At 37.1% G+C, this 25,612-nt stretch overlaps 1 protein-coding gene across 1 annotated transcript in view; it reads right to left on the bottom strand.

Moving 5' to 3' along the window:
- Positions 1-25,612, bottom strand: part of CCDC7 (coiled-coil domain containing 7) — a 245,984-nt gene that overhangs the window by 15,847 nt on the left and 204,525 nt on the right. The window contains exons 21-25 of the mRNA XM_057304764.1: positions 17,959-18,066; positions 4,922-5,032; positions 3,706-3,816; positions 3,118-3,249; positions 391-525 (exon numbers count right to left, since the gene is read on the bottom strand). Of these exons, the coding sequence (XP_057160747.1) occupies positions 391-525; positions 3,118-3,249; positions 3,706-3,816; positions 4,922-5,032; positions 17,959-18,066 (597 nt within the window). The remainder of the gene's footprint in view (positions 1-390; positions 526-3,117; positions 3,250-3,705; positions 3,817-4,921; positions 5,033-17,958; positions 18,067-25,612) is intronic.

Below are 25,612 nucleotides of genomic sequence, written 5' to 3' on the forward strand. Positions count from 1 at the left end.
ACTAAGAACATATGACATTTTCAAATCTATGTATTTATTATATATATTTTAAAAAGCTTTAGAAACATAAAACGAAAATTGGCAGAAAAGGAGTAATAGAGAAATAAACAATCACAGTAGTTGAATTTAATGTACTTTCCTCACAGATGATAAACATAGAACTTCAATAAAATTAAGAAGGCAACAACATAATTAATCAACTCGACTAAATGGAGAACATACACACACATGTTATGTACGTTATGTACATATACATAGGTATATATATACATATATGTATATCTGATACAGTATATAGCATTCATTTATATGATTGAATATATAGTCATGAACTAAAGAGAGAAATTTAATTAAATATCCTTACACAATATTTTTAATAAGTATACTTACTACTAAATCCTGCTTTGCTGGCAGCTCCAAGTGTCTTAATTTGAGATGAGCCTTTTGAGATTAAAACTTTATTATCTTCAGGTGAAAGATTTTCACCTGCTTTCTTATCCATTTTCTCAGCTACAAAATTAGAGGCTTTTAATTCAATAAAAAGTAAAAGTAAAGTCTATTATTAATAAAGAATCACTTAAAGCTTCCTTCTAGTTTTATAAAATTTAAGCAAATAAACACAATTTAAACAAATCAAACACACTCTCCCCACCCTGCAAAAAAAAAAAAAAAAAAAGTCTGGTGCATTTTCAAAACAGACTATAAAATCAAATGTAAAAATCATCACAATGTTTTCCTTAAAGTGTGAGAAGTCACTCTTGTTACTTTGTATATACACTTACAAAGTTGTAATTAGACTTTATTATATTAAGGGCATTCACAATTTTTATTTATTGATTGATTGATTTTATTTATTTATTTGACAGAGAGAGAGACAGCCAGCGAGAGAGGGAACACAAGCAGGGGGAGTGGGAGAGGAAGAAGCAGACTCCCAGCGTGGGAGCCTGATGTGGGGTTCGATCCCAGAATGCCAGGATCACGCCCTGAGCCGAAGGCAGACATTTAATGACTGAGCCGCCCAGGTGCCCCCACAATTTTTAAATACTTAAAATTTTTACAACATATATGACTGATTAAAAAGTCAGACTGATTGGGGGAGTCTGGGTAGCTCAGTTTGTTAAGCATCTGATTCTTGATTTTGGCTCAGGTCATGGGATCTAGCTCTGTGTCAGCCCTGATGCTCAGTGGGAGTCTGCTTGAGATTCTCTCTCTCCTCTCCGTCTCTCTCTCTGTCCCTTCCCCCTCAACCCATGCTCGCATGCTCTCTCTTTCTCTCAAATATATAAATAAGTATTTTAAAAAAATAAAGTTAGACTGATTAGAAAGTAATAATTCCAAAATAAGGAAATGAAATAGAAAGAAACCTAGATCAGATAGGAAAAATATAAAGCACTCCAAAAAGGAAATATTTAAATTCAAATGTATCAATAAGTACAATAATTATAAATGGATTATATGTTATAGGGATAGACAGAGACAGTCACACTAGATTTATAGTTACAGGTTATTTATAAGTGACACTACTAAATAATAAGAATACAAAAAATTGGAATCTAAGTAGGTGAAGAAAGATTAACCATGTAAATACTAACCAAAATAAATATGCAATAGTTATGTCAATGTCAGGCAAAATAGGATTTTAGTCAAAAGACCCCACTGGAGACTGACTGACTAAAATGGCACCTTTCATAAAAAGAAATTATTGAGTCCATAAGAAATTATCTAACATTTGTATTTTTATGCACCTAACAACCTAATCAGTATAAGGAAAATTTGGGCAGTATAATGAAATGGATAGTACTACAGGAAGAAATAGTTAAGTCCATAATCATTGGGAGATTATTCAAGACACATCTCTCTGTAATTGATAGGACAAGCAAAATTCAAGGAAATCAAGATATAAGAAATTTAAATAACACAATAAAAATTTGACTTAATAGATATATGTAAGCTTCTAGTTGAATATATATCCATGGAAAAAATTCTGCCTAATCAATTAAAATTTTAAACAATTTAATAATATTCACAATTATCATATTCACTAGTGAGCCTTTTCTTTCTAACAGTCCCAAGTGTCAGGGAAAAGATTTTCATCTGATACCTTATATATTTTCTGGGCTTCAGGAAGAAAGGCTCATAAAAGCACTAAATAGAGAACCAGATCTATTGTGGAACTTCTAGATTTATAATATACATTAATTATCCAATAATACATCATGTCATTTTTTAATTATATAAGCAAATCCTGTCTAAGTTGAAATATAAACATCATGTGAACACATTTTTCACTTCTATGTATATACGCAGTCTTGTTACTTCTTAGATATACAGAAGAATTAAAAATATTTAATTTAGAGATATTAATAAAATATTATTATATTTACATATTTACTATTATTCTTTAGTTTTCTTAGAGTATTTACACTTTAGAATAAAGTCTAATTTTTTGGATCAGATATGGCTAAGGAAAAATATATACAAGGATAAAAAATTCAGAGGGTGAAAAAGTGAAAGAAAAATAGGAAGAACCAAGAAAATGGTGCAATTACTCCTAAAAATATAAGTAACTGGATTATATATGATTGAGCTCTAATAAAAAGACAAGGATCAAGCTGAATTTTAAAATATATACAATTATAATTTTCTTACAAGAGATACAGCAAAATCATAAAGATACAAGAAACAGGATGGAAAAAAATGTATGATACAAATATCAACCAGAAGTTTGTGGAGCTACATTAATAGCAGAGAAAGTAGTTTTAAAGGAATATTAACAAAAACTGTAAAATGATAAAGAGGGTCTTTTCATTAAGATAAAATGTTCTGTCCTCCAAGAACATTACCAATCTTAAATTCATATACCATAAATAATAGAGTACCATAAATATAAATCATAACCTGGAACAACTACAGGAAAAACAGAGAAATCCCAGTGTGAGATTTAACACATCTAATTCAGTAATTATAAAACAAACAGATAAATCATCAATAAAGGTCTGAAGTGTGATGGGAATAATTACCAAAGAGCATATGGTTGAAGATATATTCTAAACCCAAATCAGTGTTCTCCTGAATTTAATTAAACATAATTCATTAGATTTATATTTAATTACTTACTATCAAGATTCATGTTTCTGGTAGCTTCAAGTTTCTTAGTTTGAAACTGGTTTTTTGAAAATAAAACTTTCTCCTCAGGAAATAGATTTTCCTGTGATATCATATCACTTTTTTGCTTTTCAAGAGGAAATGCTAAGTATAAATGAATAAATAAATACATAATAAATAAACAAATGTAATGGAACTTCTAGAAATTCCAAAGAATTATCAAATTTTCTTCCCATGGAAGTGAAGTGAAAAAAATCATGTGAACAATTTTCATTAGTCTTTGTAGAGAAGCTATCTTGGTACTTAATAATTACAGACCATGTAAATACCAGCCAAAAGGTATTAATTTTGCTTTTGTCTCTATCTTAGGATATTTACACTTTAAATCTGAGTGCAAAGTTTCTATAAAATATGTGTTCAAATACATATTCACGAACCAAAAGAAATCTTCTGATGAGGTTAATTTAAGTAATGAATCATGGAACTTTATGTCAAAAACTAGGGATGTACTGTATGGTAACTTACATAATATAATAAAAAATATTATTAAATAATAAAAAATAATAATAATTTAAATTTTCCTATAATTATTATACTTACTTTTGTGTCTCCCCTCTTTGGAAGTTATTTGTTTCTTTACTTGCACTTGGAATTTTGATGCTGACTCTGGATTTTCAAACATAAGATTTTCATCTGGTGCACCAAAATAAGCTACATAAAGAGATAGATTTAGTCTTCTAAATGGAAAAACAGATCTATTGTGAAATCTCTAGATTTCTAATTTAAAACAAGTGTATAGTAACATTTGTTCATTTACATAAAATCATAAGTAAATTATTATAATACTAGAATTGTTATGAAAATGAAAACTTTGAAATTTTCTCATTATTTCATAAATATGCCTAAGCAACAAAAATATTTTATATTGGTCTTCAGGTTTCATGGGTGATTTATTCTTCAGGCTGATACAATAATAGAGCAAGCAACAAAAACTCATATGCACAAGTTTATTCATTACAGCCTTATTTGTAATTGCAAAATACTTAAAGCCACTTATATGTTAAAGCATAGGAGATTGGGCAAATAAATTGATATAACTACAGAATTGGTATAATGTGAGTACTACTATACTGGTAGATAATGGTATTTACATATTTGTATATAAGTGTGTATGTGTAAGACACAGTAGGACATTCCTCACCCATCTGCACTGGTATATCTGATGCTTGCCTGATGTCATTTCATGGGAAAATGAAATACTGGTTGAAATACTGGTGGGGCTGGTACCCTTTTATATTTACTTTTGCTTATAATGTCACAGCAAGTAAATAAAGGCTTGTTACTTCCAACTTAGTTTATTGTCTGAATTAACCAACTCCATAACTAGCAGTTCTCTCAGTGACAAATGGTGACAAATAGTGTGGCCCAACTAAACCCCTCACTTTTCTCAACTGGAGCATATGTCAGAATGACACTGCTGCAGGTCAGAAGTGACCATTGGTCATAATCTCCTGGAACCTATAATCTCCCAGAGTCAGCTGAAAGATACTTTGAGATACTGTCGAGCACTTATTGGGCCTTGGTGGATACTGAGTGTGTGTTCTATGGCTGTGAAATAATCTTATGACTAGAAACTTCAACCTAAAGGTATTAAAGGTTTTGCTTTTGTTTTCTAGTTATCTCTGCATTCTCACACTTTAGGGTCAGAGTGTAAAATTTCCATAATATATATGCTCAAATATGTATTCATGAACCAAAGAAAAAAATTTTGATAGGTTTAAAATACCTTAAAGTTATCCATAAGTATTATACTTACTATGGCGTCTCTCACTTCCAGAAGTTATTTGTTTCTCTACTTGCATTTGGGGTTTTGACACTGACTCTTGACTCACAAGCATTAGATTTTCAGCTGGTACTCCAAAATGAGCTAAATAAAGAGATGCATTTAGTTCACTAAATGGAAAAACAGATCTATTACGAAAATTCCAGTTTTGAATTTATGGCAAGTGTACAGTAGCATTTTCTCTCACTTTTATATCTATAAATAAATTGTCCTAATGTGAGGTCTGACATGAAAATGGTAAGAAAAGTTTTTTCATTGTTTTTTTTTTTATTATTATTTGAGAGAGAGAGAGCATGTGCCTATGAGGGGGGAGGGACAGGGAGAGAGGGAGAGAGAGAATTCCAAGCAGGCTCCATGTCCAGCACTGAGGCTGACAAGGGACTTGATCTCACAATCCTGAAATCATGACCTGAGCCAAAATCAAGAGTTGGACACTTAACCTACTGAGGCATCCAGGTACCCCAATAAGAAAAGTTTTAATGGGTACTACTGAAACTCATTATTTCATAAATACTCTGTGACATCAAATATATTTCAAAATAGTCTGTACTTTTGGGTTACTTATACATTAGCTTAATTTATAACAATAGACCAAACGATAAAAGTTCCTATGTACAAGGTTATTCATTACAGTATTATCTGCAATTGCAAAATATTTAAAACCATCTAAATGTTCAAGAATAGGATATTGGTTGAATAAACTAAGGTATATACCATAAACTATGGTATAGTATAATCTATGGCATATAATATAATATAAACTGCTTTATGTATTTGTGTAAAATAATAAATAGTTCTATAACCTGACAAGAAGAGATTTCTAGGAGCTAATGTTTAAGTGAAAAAACTCTTTAAAAAATAGTGAATCTAGTATGCTACCTTTTGGGTCAGAAAGAAGAAACCAGAAAAAAAATAGAGAAATAGATACTAACTTTACAAAATGAAGCACAGGAAAAATAAACATGACAATAATACAGTGAGCTACCTATAAGAAGACAGGGGTGGAAGAGAGGACTTGAGAATGCAAGGGGAAGGACATATATCTTTTGCATAATACTTACTTATGGAAGCAAGCTCATGCTCTACACATTACAAAAATAAAATTAAATCAACAAGGATAAGATGAAGCAACTAAAACTGAAAGCAAACTTAATGAAATGAACCTAGTGAAGGGATAAAAATAACACTAATCCAAGTAAGTCATCACTACAGCCTTTGAAACATACCCTCAGTCTTGGGCAAGAATATAAGAAGTAGGAAGATCGGTAGGAGAAGACAGGGAAGAAGGAAGGGGGGAGGGTAAAAAGAAGGGGCAATGAACCATGAAAGACTATGGACTCTGGGAAACAAACTGAGGGCTTTAGACGGGAGGGGGATGGGGGATCGGGATAGGCCAGTGATGGGTATTAAGGAGGGCATGTATTGCATGGTGCACTGGGTGTTACACACAAGTAATGAATCATGGAACTTTACATCAAAAACTTGGGATGCACTGTATGGTGACTAACATAACATAATAAAAAATTATTATAAAAAAAGAATATATGGGGCAGACAGCAAGAAAATCACTATTTTGAATAGGTTTTTTTTTTTTAGTGGTATGTGCTGAACAGTTCTTTAACAAGGTTGAAGTATTGTAGGATTGAACAAATACGTAAATCTGTTGATGTTTTAAGATTCAAGGTTAATACTGGAAGAAAGAACATATACATATGAAATGGAGGAAGGCAAGAATAAACCCTGAGGAACTAGAATTGAAGGTTTCCAAAAGTCCTCATGACTTCTAAAACATGCGTATGTGAAATATATGAATATATATGTCCACATGCAAGTGAATATATGAATATGCATATGTGTGTGTATCTGCGTGTGTGTATATATAAAACATGCGTATGTGAAATATATGAATATATATGTCCACATGCAAGTGAATATATGAATATGCATATGTGTGTGTATCTGCGTGTGTGTATATATATATTTATGTGTATATATACATATGTGTGTGTATATACACACATATGTGTATAAAACTAAGGAGTGCAGATCAAAGTTAAAATCCTATGTGTAATCTTTCAGGCTCAACCCATAGAATATTACAAAGTTTTACATGGCATTTATCATGTGAGAAATCTTCCTATCCCATGCTAGACCTAAAGCACAGCCAGTGCACTGGTCTCTAGAAGGAAATACTAATCACGGATACCAGTTTTTATCTGTAGTGTCATTTGCAAATATCTTATTCCATTCTGTGGGCTGCCTCTTAGTTTTCTTGACTGTTTCCTTGGCTGTGCAGAAGCTTTTTATCTTTTTTTTTTAATAATTTTTTATTATGTTATGCTAGTCACCATACAGTATATCCTTAGTTTTTGATGTAGTGTTCCATGATTCATTAATTGTGTATAACACCCAGTGCACCATGCAATATGTGCCCTCCTTAATACCCGTCAATGGCCTATTCCAGTACCCAACCCCCTCCCCTCTAAAGCCTTCAGTTTGTTTCCCAGAGTCCATAGTCTCTCAGGGTTCATTCCCCCTTCTGTTTACCCCCCTTCATTCTTCCCTTCCTTCTCCTACCGATCTTCCTATTTCTTATGTTCCATAAATGAGTGAAACCATGTGATAATTGTCTTTATCTGCTTGACTTATTTCACTTAGCATAATCTCCTCCAGTCCCATGTTGCTGCAAATGTTCGGTAATCATTCTTTCTGATGGCTAATATTCCATTGTATATATGGACCACATCTTCTTAATCCAGTCATCAGTTGAAGGGCACCTTGGCTCCTTCCGCAATTTAGCTATTGTGGACAATGCTGCTATGAACATTGGGGTGCATATGGCCCTTCTCTTCACTATGTCTGTATCTTTTGGATAAATACCCAGTAGTGCAATTTCTGTGTCATAGGGTTGCTTTATTTTTAACTTTTTGAGGGACCTCCACACTGTTTTCCAGAGTGGCTGTACCAACTTGCATTCCCACCAACAATGTAAGAGGGATCCCCTTTCTCCACATCCTCTCCAACATTTGTTGTTTCTTGCCTTGTCAATTTTTGCCATTCTAACTGCCATAAGGTAGTATCTCAATGTGGTTTTGCTTTAAATTTCCCTGATGGCTAATGATTTTGAACATTTTTTCATGTGTCTGTTAGCCATTTGTATGTCTTCATTGGAAAGGCGTCTGTTCATATCTTCTCCCCATTTTTTGATTTGATTATTGTATTGAGTTAGAAAGTTGTTTGTAGATCTTGGATACCAGTCTTTTATCTGTAGAGTCATTTGTAAATATCTTCTTCCATTCCGTGGGCTGCCTCTTAAGTTTTTTTGACTGTTTCCTTGGCTGTGCAGAAGCTTTTTATCTTGATGAAGTCCCACAAGTTCATTTTTTCTTTTGTTTCTCTTGCTTTGGAGATGTGTCATGAAAGAAGTTGCTATGACCGATGTCAAAGAGGTTGCTGCCTATGTTCTCCTCAAGGATTTTGATAGATTCCTGTCTCACATCGAGGTCTTTCATCTATTTGGAGTTTATCTTTGTGTATGGTGTGAGAGAGTGGTCAAGTTTCATTCTTTTGCATGTAGCTGTCCAATTTTCCCAGCACCATTTATTGAAGAGACTGTCTTTTTTCCACTGGATGTTTTTTCCTGCTTTGTCAAAGATTAGTTGCCCATAGAGCTGAGGGTCCATTTCTGGGTTCTCTATTCTGTTCCATTGGTCTATGTGTCTGTTTTTGTGCCAGTATCATGCTGTCTTTGCGATCACAGCTTTGTAGTACAGCTTGAAATCAGGCAACGTGATGCCCCCAGCTTTGTTTTTCCTTTTCAACATTTCCATGGCAATTTGGGGTCTTTTCTTGTTCCACACAAATTTAAGGGCTGTTTGTTTCAGTTCTTTGAAAAATGTCATTGGTATCTTGATTGGGATGGCATTGAAAGTGTAGATTGCTTTGGTTAGCCTAGACATTTTAACTATGTTTATTCTTCTGATCCATGAGCATGAAATATTTTTCCATCTTTTTGTGTCTTCTTCAATGTTTTTCATCAGTGTTCTGTAGTTTCTAGAATATAGATACTTTACCTCTCTGGTTAATTCTGAGATATTGTATGATTTTTAGTGCTGTTGTAATGGAATCAATTCCCTAATTTCTCTTTCTTCATTCTCATTGTTCGTTTATAGAAATGTAACTGATCTCTGAGCATTGATTTTGTATCCTGCCACTTTACTGAATTGCTCTATAAGTTCTAGTAATTTGGGGGTGAAGTCTTTTGGGTTTTCCATATACAGTTTCATGTCATCTGTGAAGAGAGACAGTTTGACTTCTTCTTTGCCGATTTGGATACCTTTATCCCTTTTTGTTGTCTGATTGCTGTTGCAAGGACTTCGTTGAATAATAATGGCTAGAGTGGGCATCCTTGTCGTGTTCCTGATCTTAGGGAAAGTCTTCCAGCTCCTTAGTACTATGTTGAATAATAATGGCTGGAGTGGGCATCCTTCTCATGTTCCTGATCCTAAGGGAAAGGCTTTCAGCTTTTCCCCATTGAGAATGATATTTACTGTAGGCTTTTCATAGACGGTTTTTATGAAATTGGGGAATGTACCTTCTATCCCTACACTCTGAAGGGTTTTAATCAGGGAAAGATGCTGTATTTTGTCAAATGCTTTTTCTGCACCAATTGAGAGGATCATATGGTTCTTGACTCTTTTCTTGTTGATATGGTCTATCACACTGATTGATTTGTGAATATTGAACCACACTTGCATCCCAGGATGAGTCCCACTTGGTCATGATGGATAATCCTTTTAAAGTACTGTTGGATCCTATTAGATAGGACCTTGTTGAGAATTTTGGCGTCCATATTCATCAAAGATATCGGACTGTAATTCTCCTTTTTGATGGGGTCTTTGCTTGGTTTGGGGATCAAGGTAATACTGGCCTCATAGAATGAGTTTGGTAGTTTTCCTTCAGTTTCTATTTTTTGAAACAACTTCAGGAGAATAGGAATTATTTCTTCTTTGAATGATTGGTAGAATTTCCCAGGGGAATCTTGTTTTGGGGGAGGTTTTTGATCACTGCTTCAATCTCTTCATAATTTATCGGTCTGTTTAAATAATCAATTTCTTCCTGTTTCAGTCTTGGTAGTTTATAGGTTTCCAGGAAGGCATCCATTTCTTCCAGGTTGTTTAATTTATTGGCATAGAGTTGTTGATAATAGTTTTTAGTGATTGTTTCTATTTCCTTGGTCTTGGTCGTGATCTCTCCCCTTTCATTCATAATTTTATTAATTTGGGTCCTTTATTCTTTTGAATAAGTCTGGCCAGTAGCTTATTGATCTTATTTATTCTTTCAAAGAACCAGCTTCTAGTTTTGTTGATGTGCTCTACTCTGCTCCTGGTTTCTAATTCATTGATCTCTGCTCTAATCTTGATTGACTGCCTTCTCATGCATGGGTTAGGCCTGTTCTTCTGTTCCAGCTCCAGCTTCTTGAGGTGAGAATATAAAAACTGCATTTTAGATTTTTCTGTTCTTTTGAATGAGGCTTGGATGGCTACGTATTTTCCACTTAGGACTGCCTTTGCAGTGTCCCATAGGTTTTGGACCGATGTGTTTTCATTCTCATTGGTCTCCAAAAATTGCTTAATCTCCTTTTTAATTCCCTGGTTTACCCAATCATTCTTGAGCAAGATGGTTCTTAGTTTCCAAGCGTTTGAGTTTCTTCCAAATTTTTCCTTGTGATTGAGTTCCAGTTTCAAAGCATTGTGGTCTGAGAATATGCAGGGAATAATCTCAGTCTCTTGATATTGTTTGAGACCTTGTTTGTGACCCAGAGCATGGTCTATTCTGGAGAAAGTTCCACGTGCATTCGAAAAGAATGAGTATTCAATTGTTCTGGGGTGTAGTGTTCTGTATATATCCATGAGGTCCATCTGGTCCAGTATATCATTCAAAGCTGTTGTTTCTTTGTTGATTTTCTGCTTAGGTTACCTGTCTATGGCTGAGAACAGAGTGTTGAGGTTCCCTACTATTAACGTCTTAGTATCTATATGTCTCTTTATTCTGGTTAAGAGTCGGCCTGTATATCTAGCTGCTCCCCTGTTGGGGGCATAGATATTTATAATTGTCATATCCACTTGTTGGATACAAACTTTAAGAATAATATAGTATCCTTCTGTATCTCTAACTACACAGTCTTAAGCTTAAAATCTAATCTATCTGATATGAGAATTGCTACCCAGCTTTCTTTTGAGGTTCATTGGCATGAAAAATGGTTTTCTATCCCTTCACTTTCAGTCTGGACGTATCTTTAGGTTCAAATGAGTCTCTTGTACACAGCATATGGATGGGTCATGTCTTTTTTTCCAATCTGCAACCCTGTAGCACTTTATGGGAGCATTTAGGCCATTCACATTGAGAGTGATTATTGAGAGATATTTTAATGATGTCATGTTGCCTGTGAAGTCTTTGTTTCTATAGATTGTAAATTTCGGTTCTGTATCACTCTTGGGGCCTTTTTACGTTTATAGAAACCCCCTTAATATTTCTTGTAGGGCTGGCTTGGTGGCCACATATTCATTCAGTTTCTGCCAGTCTTGAAAGGTCCTTGTCGCTCCATCTTTTCTGAATGACAGCCTTGCTGGATAAAGGATACTTGGCTGCATGTTCTTCTCAGTTAGAGCTCTGAAAATACCTTGCCAACCTTTCCTGGCTTGCCAGGTCTCTGTAGACATGTCTTACACTATTCTGATGTTCCTCCTCTGCATGTGAGGATTCTCTTCCCCCTGGCCGCTTTCAAGATTGTATCCTTGGATCTAATATTTGTGAACTGCACTATGATGTGATGTAGTGTAAGTCTGTTCTCATTGATCTTGGGAGGGGTCCTCTCTGCCTCTTGGACCCGAAGGCTTGTTTCCTTCACCAGATTAGGGAAGTTCTCAGCTCCAATTTGTTCAAATATCTCTGCTAGACCTCTCTCTTTCTCCACCCCCTCGGGGATGCCGGTGATTCTGACATTGGAATGTTTCATTGAGTCAGTAATCTCCCGTAACCTACATTCTTAAGACTGGATTTTTTGAGCCAAGTTTCCATTTTTTCCTTCTCTTCTACCAACCCCTCTTCCAATTCACTAATTTGTTCTTCTGCCTCATTTACGCTAGCCATTAAGAGCATCCAGTTTAGACTGCATTTGATTCATAGCATTTTTAATTTCTGCCAGATTGGCCCTCATTTCCACCCTTAGAGATTCTATATTCTTTTAATATTTTCATTAGTATTTTTTTCAAGCCCACACATCATCTTGAGTATTGTTACTCTGAATTCCATTTCTGACAATTTGGTTATATCCATATCCATTAGTTCTGTGGCAGAGGCCACAGGCTCTATCTTTTCTTTTTTTTTTTTTTAAAAGATTTTATTTATTTATTCGACAGAGATAGAGACAGCCAGCGAGAGAGGGAACACAAGCAGGGGGAGTGGGAGAGAAAGAAGCAGGCTCATAGCAGAGGAGCCTGATGTGGGGCTCGATCCCACAACACCGGGATCACGTCCTGAGCCGAAGGCAGACGCTTAACCGCTGTGCCACCCAGGCGCCCCGGCTCTATCTTTTCTTTGTTGGGAGGGATTTCTCCTCCTTGCCATTCTTTTTTTTTTTTTTAAAGATTTTATTTATTTATTTAACAGAGATAGCCAGTGAGAGAGGGAACACAAGCAGGGGGAGTGGGAGAGGAAGAAGCAGGCTCATAGCGGAGGAGCCTGATGTGGGGCTCGATCCCAGAACGCCGGGATCACGCCCTGAGCCGAAGGCAGGCGCTTAACCGCTGTGCCACCCAGGCGCCCCACCTCCTTGCCATTCTGATGAGGAGAAGTTGCGGGGATGTACAGAGCCCAGATTATTGACCAGGACCCAAGCAACGTGCACTTGTTTTATAGGGACTTTACGGATGTAGGCTTCTTGAGTTTTCAGGCTGCCTTCTGGGGGAGGGGTCTGCCACGCTGCTACTCAGGCAACCCTGTTTGGGTAGAGTTGCCCTGTCCCCTGCGAGGGGGGATGGGGATGGGCACAATGTGAACCGATTTTTCTGGGCTTTTGTTCTCTGGCGGCTTTCCCTGGCAGTTTTCTGTGACTCTTCTGAGAGTCAGAGCAGCAGTGGCCATATCCTAGCCTCTGTCTCAGAACAGAGAGATCTCAGTCTGCTCTCCACTGAGCTCTCCTGGCCACTTTAAGTCTGTTTCTGTTGGTGCTGCTAAAAACCCTGCAGCATCCCGGGTTGTACGCCCTACAGCCGCTCTCCCAGTCCTGGCTCCCAGGGCTGGCACGTCTCTGTCCTTTGTGGCTCTAACACCGCCAGCCACCCGTGGTTCCCTTGTGTGCTCCTGAGCTTCCTGTTTCAATGTGGTTCGAGTATGCACTCTGGAGTGCCAGTTTTCAGTTAGGTAGTGCGCGCTCCCAAGCTCCTGGTATCAGTCTAGTTCCAGTGAGCACCCCGAGCTCCAGTTTTTAGTCTGGTCATGCGCATATTCCTGAGCTCACAGTCTCAGTCTGCTTTCTGATGGGTGCTGGTCTGTGAATCTGGCCAGCTCCCCAGTGCAGGTGGCTACTGCTTCCCGGCGCCTGAGCGCAGAGGCTCCCTCCCCCTTCCGTTTATCTTCTGATATCTGTGCACGGATTCACGGCTCCCTGCTTTGTACCTTAATATTCAGTGCTGGAGATATTTGTTTGTAGAGATCCAGATGTATCTTCCTACGTTTTGGGCTGATTTCATGGGTGTTCAGTATGGTCTGGTAGTTATCCAGATCAATTCAGGGGACCATCTGAAAAAAGGTCCCCTACTCCTCCTCCATCTTTTTCCGGCCTCTCCTCTTCAGGATGCAGGCCATGGCGCTCCACTGGCCCTTCTGCTACTGAGCAACGGGTGCACCTGGGTCAGGGGCAGTTCCGGCGACAGGCTGGAGGCTGGCACCGTGGCAGGACCGCTCCAGTCCACATTCCCACAGATCCAAATAAGGGGACCACCTCATAAATATCTCTATGCATCAAATATGTTTTATATTAGTGACTAGTTTTCTTGGGTTATTTACATTTTAGGTTAATATAGGTTAATACATATTCATAGAATAATGAAAATGCATCTGTACAAGGTTATTCATTAACCCATTATTTATAATTGCAAAATATTCCAACACATTTAATAGTATAAGAGACTGGTGAGATAAATAAAGGTATATTTATGCCATATCATTATACCATATATTATTATATTAGTGGTTGAATAAATTAAGATAGATATATAGATAGATATAAATATATATGTAGATATATATATACACACACATACACACACACACAATACACACACACACACACACACAGACACACACACCATGGTATAGTATAAATTATGGTATATCTATAGTATAAGAAAGATCTCAATAAGCTCACATTAAGACATTTCCAGCAGATAATATTAAGTTAAAAAAAAGTATCTACAGATAAAGACAGGAAATTAAGAAAAAATTTAAGAGAAAAAGGAGAGATACTTATGTTTACTAAATGAAACACAAGAAAGATATCAGAAAATATTGCTGATCTGAAGGGGTACCTGCACCTCAATGTTTATAGCAGCAATATCCACAATAGCCAAACTATGGAAAGAGCCCAGATGTCCATCAACAGATGAATGGATAAGAATATGTGGTATATATATACAGTGGAATATTACTTAGCCATCAAAGAGATGAAATCTTATCATTTACTATGACAGGGATGGAACTGGAGGGTATAATGCTAAGCAAAATAAGTAAATCAGAGAAAGACAATTATCATGTGATTTTACTCATATGTGGAATTTAAGAATGAAAACAGATGAACATAGGGGAAAGGAAGGAAAAATAAGAGGAAAACAGCAGGGGAGGCAAACCATAAGAGACTCTTAACTATAGGAAACAAACTGAGGGCTGCTCAGTTGAGGGGAGGTGGGTAGGGAGATAGGGTAAGTGGGTGATGGGCATTAAGGAAGGCCCTTGATGTAATGAGCACTGAGTGTTTTATGAACGGATGAATAACAGCTCTATATCAAACTAATGCTACACTATATGTTAACTAATTGAATTTAAATAGGTCATAGATAAATATGACTGTGCATGTGAATATGTATGTATAAAAGTGCACATGTATGTGTGGAAATTACTATGTGTGTATGTGTATACATATATGCATATGTGTATAGGTTTATGTATATGTGTGTATATGTATACATTCTGAGGAAAGTCCAACTCCAGGCCAAAATTCTGTGTGATCTTTCAGACCCCATGATCAATAACTACAAAGGCTTTATCTGGTGGTTGTCATGGGGAAAATATCACACCTCATACTACAATTGATGTACAGCCAAGGTACTGTAGACATTGGAGCCAATTGCAGTAATGGGGCAAGGTCCATTTGGGCTGGCCATATCTGCATTCTAGCTCAGGCACATCAATTTGGAAATGTCTGTATGAGGCAGGGGAGACCTCAGTTGAGGCATTATATTGTTCAGGCACTTCTACCTACACCATCTTATTGGATGGGCCTTCAAACCCTTTCTCTTGTTAAACTTATTAAGTGAAAGTGGTACCTTGTGAGGTATTACTACAGATCCCCTATTTCAGAGTTGCTGACAGTGGCCACTTTGCCTAAAGTGGGGGAGGAAAATGGGAAGGAATATAAAAAGATGTAAAAACTGAGACCACCTCCATCTTCAGCTGGGCACTATTTGGGCTCTGACAGTTTTGGCCCACACGTGATGAGTTCCTGGCACTAAAAACATGTATGACTATCTTTCCAGAGAGTATGATATCCTGGAGAACTATCCTGGTGACCTCCTGGGTAAACAATTAGCAAGTGAGAACAACAGATGACAAGATTGCTGACCAGACTCAGATTTCTAGATTCACTTGTGTCAATCATGTTGATTATCAAGCTCAATCAAACCTCTTCATAAGATCATGTGAATCCATCCACAACGCAATCCATAGCTTAACTGATAAATTTTAGGACATGGTAAAAGTGTGTGTGGCCTACATAAAAAACATTGGCCAATGGAGAGAATGTCCTGAAAATGGCAACTCTGCTGAATAATCCAGGCAATGGCCTTACAGAAGTCATCTTTGGATCTAGTTACCAAACAATGGGGTCTCTCAAAGGAACAAATTGGTGGGCTCTCTACCAACAACTCATAGTTAGTCATGAGCCATGAGGCTCCCATAAAGCACTAAGGTCTATATAGTGATGGCTACTAAGACTAATACAAGTGCTATTTCCTCCAAATATGCCAGTGAATCTTGAGACTTGGGTACTTTGCTTCCTTGATGAAGGAGATAATCTTGTAAAACTTTAGTGAGTGAGAGACCCTCCCTACTTTTACCCAGATCTCTAAGCTTTCAGAAATGAATATGACTAAAGGTTAGACATAGCCAAGAGTTCAAAGGTCAGAGTTCAAAGTAGTAAAAAATTACATTTCTTGGGCCTTTTGGATACTGGTGAACAAATTCCTGTGACCCCATAATCCCTGACGTAGGATAAGGAGGAAACAGAAAATTCTCTGAGTGGTCTGAAGCCACCAGGCCTCTTTTAAAGACCCAGGTATGGATGAATTTCTTTGGACCATCCACATTATTATGGCTTCTACTACTGAATATATTATTGGTACAAATGGACTTTCTATACCAACCAGCAATTGCATTAAACTTTGATTAGATTTGCTGAAGGTAGAGTATTTTGGTGGGGTATGTGGAAAATCATGACCTACCAAACTATTGGCATCTAGCATCATTATCTACCAAACACAATGTCAACAGCCTAGAGAATAAAAAGGAATAACTGCCCTCATTATTGAACGTTAAAAAGCCAAGAATGTCTGTAAATTATTTCTCCATTTAATAGTTCCACTTGGCCTATTGCAAGACCTCTGAATTATAGGCTTTAAATTGATTAGGGTTACATAAAGTGTCAATGCTGCCTTTGTCATTGGTGGTACCTGACATTATGACAGTTATAGAGGCTACTGTCCAAAGTGAAGGAACTTGGTAGGTTACCGTTGACATCACAAATGCCCATTTTAGCATCCCTCTCCATGCAGATGATCAGGATTAGTTTGTTGTATTTAGTATGAGTTGCATATACCACAAATGTCCTTCTACAACACTTCTTAAACTCCCTGTCTGTAATCAATGCATGGGTGACCTGGAAAAAGTCCCATTCCTAGAGGGAGTGCTATCTCTCCAATCTCTTGATGAAATCATCCTGGTACATCATTATTACCAATAAGGTACAAGGACCTAAAACCAAAGTAAAATTTCTGGGTATGATCTATAAAAGGGCATAATGTATCATCCCAGAGAAACCAATTGTCATGCTTTTGGTCCTCTGTGCCCCCAAAATAAAAACAATCTGAACAGTTAGTAAGACTACTGAGATACTGCCATACACTCACAAGGATTAGAGAGCACTCATCTATCAGGTTACCATAAAGACTGCTAGTTTTGGCTGGGGCTCTACTGGACAGGATCACCAGAGGGTCCCCCAATTGACCATCTTAGATGCCCTTTTCCTGAACCCCTCTGATTTCCATTTATTGTTCCAGTTACAGATATCAGTAACATCTGTTTTTGCATGCTGGAGCATATAGCAGAAGGCCACTACCATAGGTCACAAGGCACTCCTTGGGCTTTGGGTCTGCAATCTGCCAGTTGTCTAAAAAGTGCATATCCTTTATGAGACAATTATTGGTCTGTTATTGACCTTGGTGAAAACTGAAAACATGACCTTGGTCATGTAATAATCTTCTGATAAGAAATTCCAACTAAAACATATTAATATATTTCCTTTTGTTCTCTAGTTATGTTAAGGTAGTCACAATTTTGGTGGTCAATGTTTAAAATTTCTATAAAATACATGCTCAAATATATATTCATGAACCAAAGAAAGTTCTCATGCATTTAATTTAAAACAATATAAAGTTATCTCTAACTATTATACTTACTACTGAGTATTTCCTCCATGGAAGTTTTTTGTTTTAATTGTACTTGGGTTTTTAACACTGAATCTTGATGTTTAAGCATAAGATTTTCATCTGGTACTTCATCAAGGACTACATAAAGAGACAAATTAATAAGAAAATAGATCTACCATGAAACCTCTAGATTTCAAATTTATAACAAGTGAATAGCAACATTTTCTCACATTTTTATAAAGTCATAAATAAATGATCATAATACTAGATCTAATATGAAAATACTGAGAACATTTTTAACAGGTGTGTATTGAAGTTGTCTCTTTATTTTATAAATGTTCCAGGCACCAGGTATGTTTATGTTAGACTCTAATTTTGTCAAGTTATTTATACTTTAGGTTAGTACATATTCATATACCAATCAATGAAAATGCATATGCACAAGGTTAGTCAATATAGCCTTATTTGTAATTGCGAAATATTCAAAATCTTCTAAGTATTCAAAAATAGGAGATTGGTTGAGTAAACTGATGTATATACCATAAACAATAGTACCTTCCACAATACATGCAAGTCAAACCATTATACTGTACACCTTAAATTTATACAATGATGTATGTTGATATTTTTCAATAAAACTAGAAAAATTGTATAGTACCAATTATGATAAATTATGATGTGTATATGTGGGTGTATAAACATATAATATATACAGTAATTAGGGGATATAATGTGGTACAAATAACTACATATAGTGATAAATTCCTCTTCTATCTGAGCTAATACCAACCCTTGCCTGATATCATTTTATGAGGAAATGAAACATTGATTGAAGCCCTGGTAGAGCTAGTGCCCTTTCATGTTTAGACTACTGCTTATATCATTTCAGTAAGTGAATAAAGGCTTAATTTTTGCTTTTGATTTGGCTTGTTATCTTAAGTGACCTCCTTCGCACCTGGCAGCTTTCTCCTGGTGACAATTGATTACAAGCAGGTGGCTCAATTAAGCACAATGTCTTTCTGGAAAAGTAAAAATCATGAAGATCCTATGTTTGAGAGGTAACAGTGGTGCTTTTCTTAACCCCAGACTCTATTGGTCAAAATGCCTGGTGGGTAAAATAAGAGATCCAACAGGGTTTCTGAGAAATCTAGGGAAGCAATTCTTTGGCTAATACTATTGTCTTCTGATGATAGGATGAAAAATTGTCACATACTCTGTAAACTAAGTTGCACCCAATGTTTGTTTCTAGCTCTAATGAGGTCCTAGACAATGAAAGACAGCCCACAACAGAGCAAGTTATTGAGACTTGTGGTTTAATTAAATGAATATAGAATTCTTTGAGGTTACTTTGTCCAGTGACCTAAAAAGACCTTAGGCTTGGGTTGCTTGCTCAATGATGAAGAAGGTAATCTCCTTAAACTTAATGAGGGTCAGTGGTACTTCGTGGGGGTACACCACTATAGCACTTTCCTTCAGAATATTCTGACCACAGAAAACTTGATCAAGGAGGCTGAGGGGAACACCCAACTTCTTCTTCTTCCTCAGTTGGGTGCTATTTGGGCTCTGACAGCTTTGGCCCATCCATGATGTGTTCCCTATGACTAAAATACATGCTTGGACCACTCCTGCAGAGGCACCAGCAGCACTGAAAACTACACTGGTGGGCTCTTGGTTCTATATTGAGACACAGAGAGGAGTGGATGATAAGATCATTAACAAGACTCTAGGTTCATTAATGCCATCCCTGCTGGTTATTGAACTCAGCTAAACCTCCTCATAAGGTCAGGTCAATTTTTCAGTGACATAATCCAGATCATAACTGAAAAATTCTTGGGCAGGAGAAAAGCAATTGCTAGTATAATAAGGAGAGACCATCAGATAGAGTGACATGAAAATGGATAATAATCCTGGAAGATTTGGGTAAGAGCTTTCCCAGAGATCTCTGAGTCTGGTTACTAAACACAGGAGTCAAAAGAAAAGATGAATGGGCTTTCCACTGAGAAACTCTTGGTTGAGGAGTATTTCATTAGGAGACAAACAGCAGCGCCTCTAGAGACTGCCCAGTGATGATCCCTCTATCTAAGACTAATGTTGTTTCTTCTCCCAGTGAATTATGAAATGAATCAAAAAGCACCGTTAACCTTTACTCAAACTTTTTGGCCTAAAAAAAAAAAAAGACTATGAAATAACAGTGTCCTTATGTCTACAGTGAGAAATGAAGGTTTTAGGCCGAAGTCAAAGTTTACAGTAGACACGGGGAAGAGCTACATTTCTTGGGTCCTTTGAATAGTGGTGCACAGGTAACTGTAACCCCCAAAATCTCTGGAATAAAAATGAGGAGGAAATTGATAATACTCACTGACTGAAGCCACCACCACCAAGACCCTTACCCAGACTTGACTATGGGTGGGTCCTTTGGGGCTTCTACATATCACCATTGTGATGGTGTCCACTCCTGAATGGATTATTGTTATAGGTGTAATGTATTGTCTATATGCATCTCTGAATGCATCCTCTGAAGGGAATTGCTGCAGCTAGGACCATTTTAATGGGGCATGTAGAAGAGTAAACTTACCAGACTACCAGCACCCAGTGCTTTTGTCTCTCAAAAACAGTATCAATTTTCTTGGGGATAAAAAGAAATAATTGTTCTTATTGCTGTGCTTAAGGATGCCAAAGTCCACCATATGGCTTTTGCACAAGGCCTTGGGTGCCTGAAAATAATTGTTTATCGGTGGCTCAAATATGTAGTACAGCCTTTGGCACTGGCATTACCTGACATTATAACTGCCATAGAGGTTATCGCCCAAGCTGATAAAAGTAGGTATGAAGTAATTCATATTCCAAATGTCCTTTTTTAGCATCCACATCCACACAGATGATCTGTATCAGTTTGTCTTATGTGTAATGGGTGGCAATAAACATTTAATGTTCTCGTACAAGGCCATGAACTTGAAAAAGTCCCACTTCTAGCTGGAGCACTATCCGTCCACTATATTGATGACATCTTCCACATGACCTAACAGGGACTGCATACCATGTTGACCCATATGGAGTAACATGGGTGGGTCATTAATACAGACAAGGGGACAGTGTGTTTCACTCCAGAGAAGTTCTAGTTATGCTCGGGCTCTTAGCTCCAATAAATACAATGGATGCCCAGAAATTGGTGGGACTCTTCAACTAATGGTGGTCACACATTCCCTATATAACTATCTTGATTGTGACACCCATCAATTAGATTACGAAAAAGACGGCTACCTTGAGTGGGGCATAACAACAGAATGCCCTGAAGGTTCTTCAACTAGCCACTTAGGCCACCCTTATCCTTGCCCCCTCTAATTTATTTTGAGTTATGCATCTCAGAAGCCTCTGTATGCCAACTGAAGCATGTTGGAGGGGCCTGTTGGGCTTCTGGACCCAATATCCTGTAGTTGACTGAAAGTAAACACCCTTTGAGAGACTATTGACTACTTATTTGGCTTTAGTGGACACTGAGCTCAAGGGCCATGCCATGAAATCATCTTATGACTAGACATCCCAAACAAATGTTAAATGGTTTCTGTCTTGTTTAATGATTTCATATTTTATTTATCTTTTTTTATTTTTTATATTTTATAATAATATTTTTTAATTATATTATGTTAGCCACCGTACAGTACATCCCTGGTTTTTGATGTAAAGTTCGATGATTCATTAGTTGCGTATAACACCCAGTGCACCATGCAATATGTGCCCTCCTTACTACCCATCACCAGCCTATCCCATTCCCCCACCCCCCTCCACTCTGAAGCCCTCATTTTCTTTCTCAGAGTCCATAGTCTCTCATGCTTCATTCCTTCTTCTGATTATCCCCCCTTTCTTTATCCCTTTCTTCTCCTACTGATCTTCCTAGTTCTTATGTTCCATAGATGAGAGAAACCATATGATAATTGTCTTTCTCTGCTTGACTTATTTCGCTTAGCATTATCTCCTCCAGTGCCATCCATGTTGCAGCAAATGTTGAGAAATCATTCTTTTTGATAGCTGAGTAATATTCCATTGTATATATGGACCACATCTTCTTAATCCAGTCATCTGTTGAAGGGCATCTCGGCTCCTTCCATGATTTAGCTATTGTGGACAATGCTGCTATGAACATTGGGGTGCATATGGCCCTTCTCTTCACTACGTCTGTATCTTTGGGGTAAATACCCAGTTGTGCAATGGCTGGATCATAGGGTAGATCAATTTTTAACTTTTTGAGGGACCTCCACACTGTTTTACAGAGTTGCTGTACCAAATTGCATTCCCACCAACTGTGTAAGAGGGATCCCCTTTCTCCACATCCTCTCCAACATTTGTTGTTTCCTGCCTTGCCAATTTTTGCCATTCTAACTGGCATGAGGTGGTATCTCAGTGTGGTTTTGATTTGAATTTCCCTGATGGCTAATGATTTGAACATTTTTTCATGTGTCTATTAGCCATTTGTATGTCTTCATTGGAAAAGTGTCTGTTCGTATCTTCTGCCCATTTTATGATTTGTTTATTTGTTTCTTGTGTATTGAGGTTGAGAAGTTCTTTGTAGATCTTGCATACCAGTCTTTTATCTGTAGTGTCATTTGCAAATATCTTCTCCCATTCTGTGGGCTGCCTCTTAGTTTTTTTGACTGCTTCCTTGGCTATGCAGAAGCTTTTTATCTTGATGAAGTCCCACATGTTCATTTTATCTTTTGTTTCTCTTGCCTTTGGAGATGTGTCATGAAAAAGGTTGCTGTGGCTGATGTCGTAGAGGTTGCTGCCTATGCTCTCCTCCAGGATTTTGATGGATTCCTGTCTCACATCGAGGTCTTTCATCCATTACTGAATTGCTCTATAACTTCTAGTAGTTTAGGAGTGGATTCTTTTGGGTGTTCCATAGAGAGTATCATGTCATCTCCGAAGAGAGACAGTTTGCCTTCTTCTTTGCCGATTTGGATACTTTTTATCCCTTTTTGTTGTCTGATTGCTGTTTCAAGGACTTCTAGTACTATGTTGAATAATAATGGCGAGAGTGGGGATCCTTGTCATGTTCCTAATCTTAAGGGAAAGGCTTCCAGCTTTTCCCCATTGAGAATGATATTTGCTGTAGGCTTTTCATAGATGGTTTTTATGAAATTGAGGAATGTACCCTCTATCCCTACACTCTGAAGGGTTTTAATCAGGAAATGATGCTGTGTTTTGTCAAATGCTTTTTCTGCATCTATTGAGAGGATCATATGATTTTTGGCTTTTTTCTTGTTGATATGGTCTATCACACTGATCAATTTGTGAATATTGAACCACACTTGCATCCCAGGATGAGTCCCACTTGGTCATGATGGATAATCCTTTTAATGTACTGTTGGATCCTATTAGATAGGATCTTATTGAGAATTTTGGCGTCCATATTCATCAAAGATATCGGTCTCTAATTCTCTTTTTTTTTAATGTTTTTTTATTATATTATGTTAGTCACCATACAGTACATCCCTGGTTTCTGATGTAAAGTTCGATGATTCATTATTTGAGTATAACACCCAGTGCACCATGCAATATGTGCCCTCCTTACTACCCATCACCAGTCTATCCCATTGCCCCACCCCCTCCCCTCTGAAGCCCTCAGTTTGTTTCTCATAGTTCATAGTCTCTCATGCTTCATTCACCCTTCTGATTATCCCCCCTTTCTTTATCCCTTTCTTCTCCTACCGATCTTCCTAGTTCTTATGTTCCATAGATGAGAGAAATCATATGATAATTGTCTTTCTCTGCTTGACTTATTTCGCTTAGCATTATCTCCTCCAGTGCCATCCACGTTGCAGCAAGTGTAATTCTCCTTTTTGAAGGGGTCTTTGCCTGGTTTGGGGATCAAGGTAATACTGGCCTCATAGAATGAGTTTGGTAGCTTTCTTTCTGTTTCTATTTTTTGAAATAGCTTTAGGAGAATAGGTATTATTTCTTCTTTGAATGTTTGGTAGAATTCCCCGGGAATCCATCAGGCCCTGGCGTTTTGTTTTTTGGAAGGTTTTTAATCACTGTTTCAATCTCTTCATAATGAATTGGTATGTTTAAAAAATCAATTTCTTCCTGTTTCAGTCTTGGTAGTTTATAGGTTTCCAGGAAGGCCTCCATCTCCTCCAGATTGCTTAATTTATTAGCATAAAGCTGTTGATAAAAGTTTCTAATAATCCTTTCTATTTCCTTGGTGTTGGTCATGATCTCTCCCCTTTCATTCATAATTTTATTAATTTGGGTCCTTTATTCTTTTGAATAAGTCTGGCCAGTAGCTTATTGATCTTATTTATTCTTTCAAAGAACCAGCTTCTAGTTTTGTTGATGTGCTCTACTCTGCTCCTGGTTTCTAATTCATTGATCTCTGCTCTAATCTTGATTGGCTGCCTTCTCATGCATGGGTTAGGCCTGTTTTTCTGTTCCAGCTCCAGCTTCTTGAGGTGAGAATATAAAAACTGCATTTTAGATTTTTCTGTTCTTTTGAATGAGGCTTGGATGGCTACGTATTTTCCACTTAGGACTGCCTTTGCAGTGTCCCATAGGTTTTGGACCGATGTGTTTTCATTCTCATTGGTCTCCAAAAATTGCTTAATCTCCTTTTTAATTCCCTGGTTTACCCAATCATTCTTGAGCAAGATGGTTCTTAGTTTCCAAGCGTTTGAGTTTCTTCCAAATTTTTCCTTGTGATTTGAGTTCCAGTTTCAAAGCATTGTGGTCTGAGAATATGCAGGGAATAATCTCAGTCTCTTGATATTGTTTGAGACCTTGTTTGTGACCCAGAGCATGGTCTATTCTGGAGAAAGTTCCATGTGCATTCGAAAAGAATGAGTATTCAGTTGTTCTGGGGTGTAGTGTTCTGTATATATCCATGAGGTCCAACTTGTCTAGTATGGCATTCAAAGCTGTTGTTTCTTTGTTGATTTTCTGCTTAGGTGATCTGTCTATTGCTGAGAGCAGAGTGTTGATGTCCCCTATATTAACATCTTAGTATCTATATGTCTCTTTATTCTGGTTAAGAGTTGGCTTGAGTATCTTGCTGCTCCCGTGTTGGGGGCATAGATATTTATAATTGTCATATCCACTTGTTGGATACAAACTTTAAGAATAATATAGTATCCTCTGTATCTCTAACTATAGTCTTTAGCTTAAAATCTAATCTGTCTGATATGAGATTTGCTACCCAGCTTTCTTTTGAGGTCCATTGGCATGAAAGATGGTATTCTATCCTTTCACTTTCAGTCTGGATGTATCTTTAGGTTCAAAATGAGTCTCTTGTAGACAGCATATGGATGAGTCATGTCTTTTAATCCAATCTTCAACCCTGTGGCATTTATGTGAGCATTTAGGCCATTTACATTGAGAGTGATTATTGAGAGATATTATTTTAATGATGCCATGTTGCCTGTAAAGTCTTTGTTTCTATAGATTGTGACTTTCTGTTCTGTATCACTCTTGGGGCCTTTTTACTTTTATAGAACTCCCCTTAATATCTCCTGTAGGGCTGGTTTCATGGTTACAAAATTGGTCAGTGACTGGCGATTCTGCAAGGTCTTTATCTCTCCATCAATTCTGAATGACAGCCTTGCTGGATAAAGGATCCTTGGCTGCATGTTTTTCTCTGAAAGAGCTTAAAAAATGTCCGCCCAACCCTTTCTCTCATTCCAGGTCTGTGTAG

The sequence above is a fragment of the Ursus arctos genome, unplaced genomic scaffold, assembly GCF_023065955.2.
Source record: "Ursus arctos isolate Adak ecotype North America unplaced genomic scaffold, UrsArc2.0 scaffold_30, whole genome shotgun sequence".
Classification (NCBI taxonomy): domain Eukaryota; kingdom Metazoa; phylum Chordata; class Mammalia; order Carnivora; family Ursidae; genus Ursus; species Ursus arctos.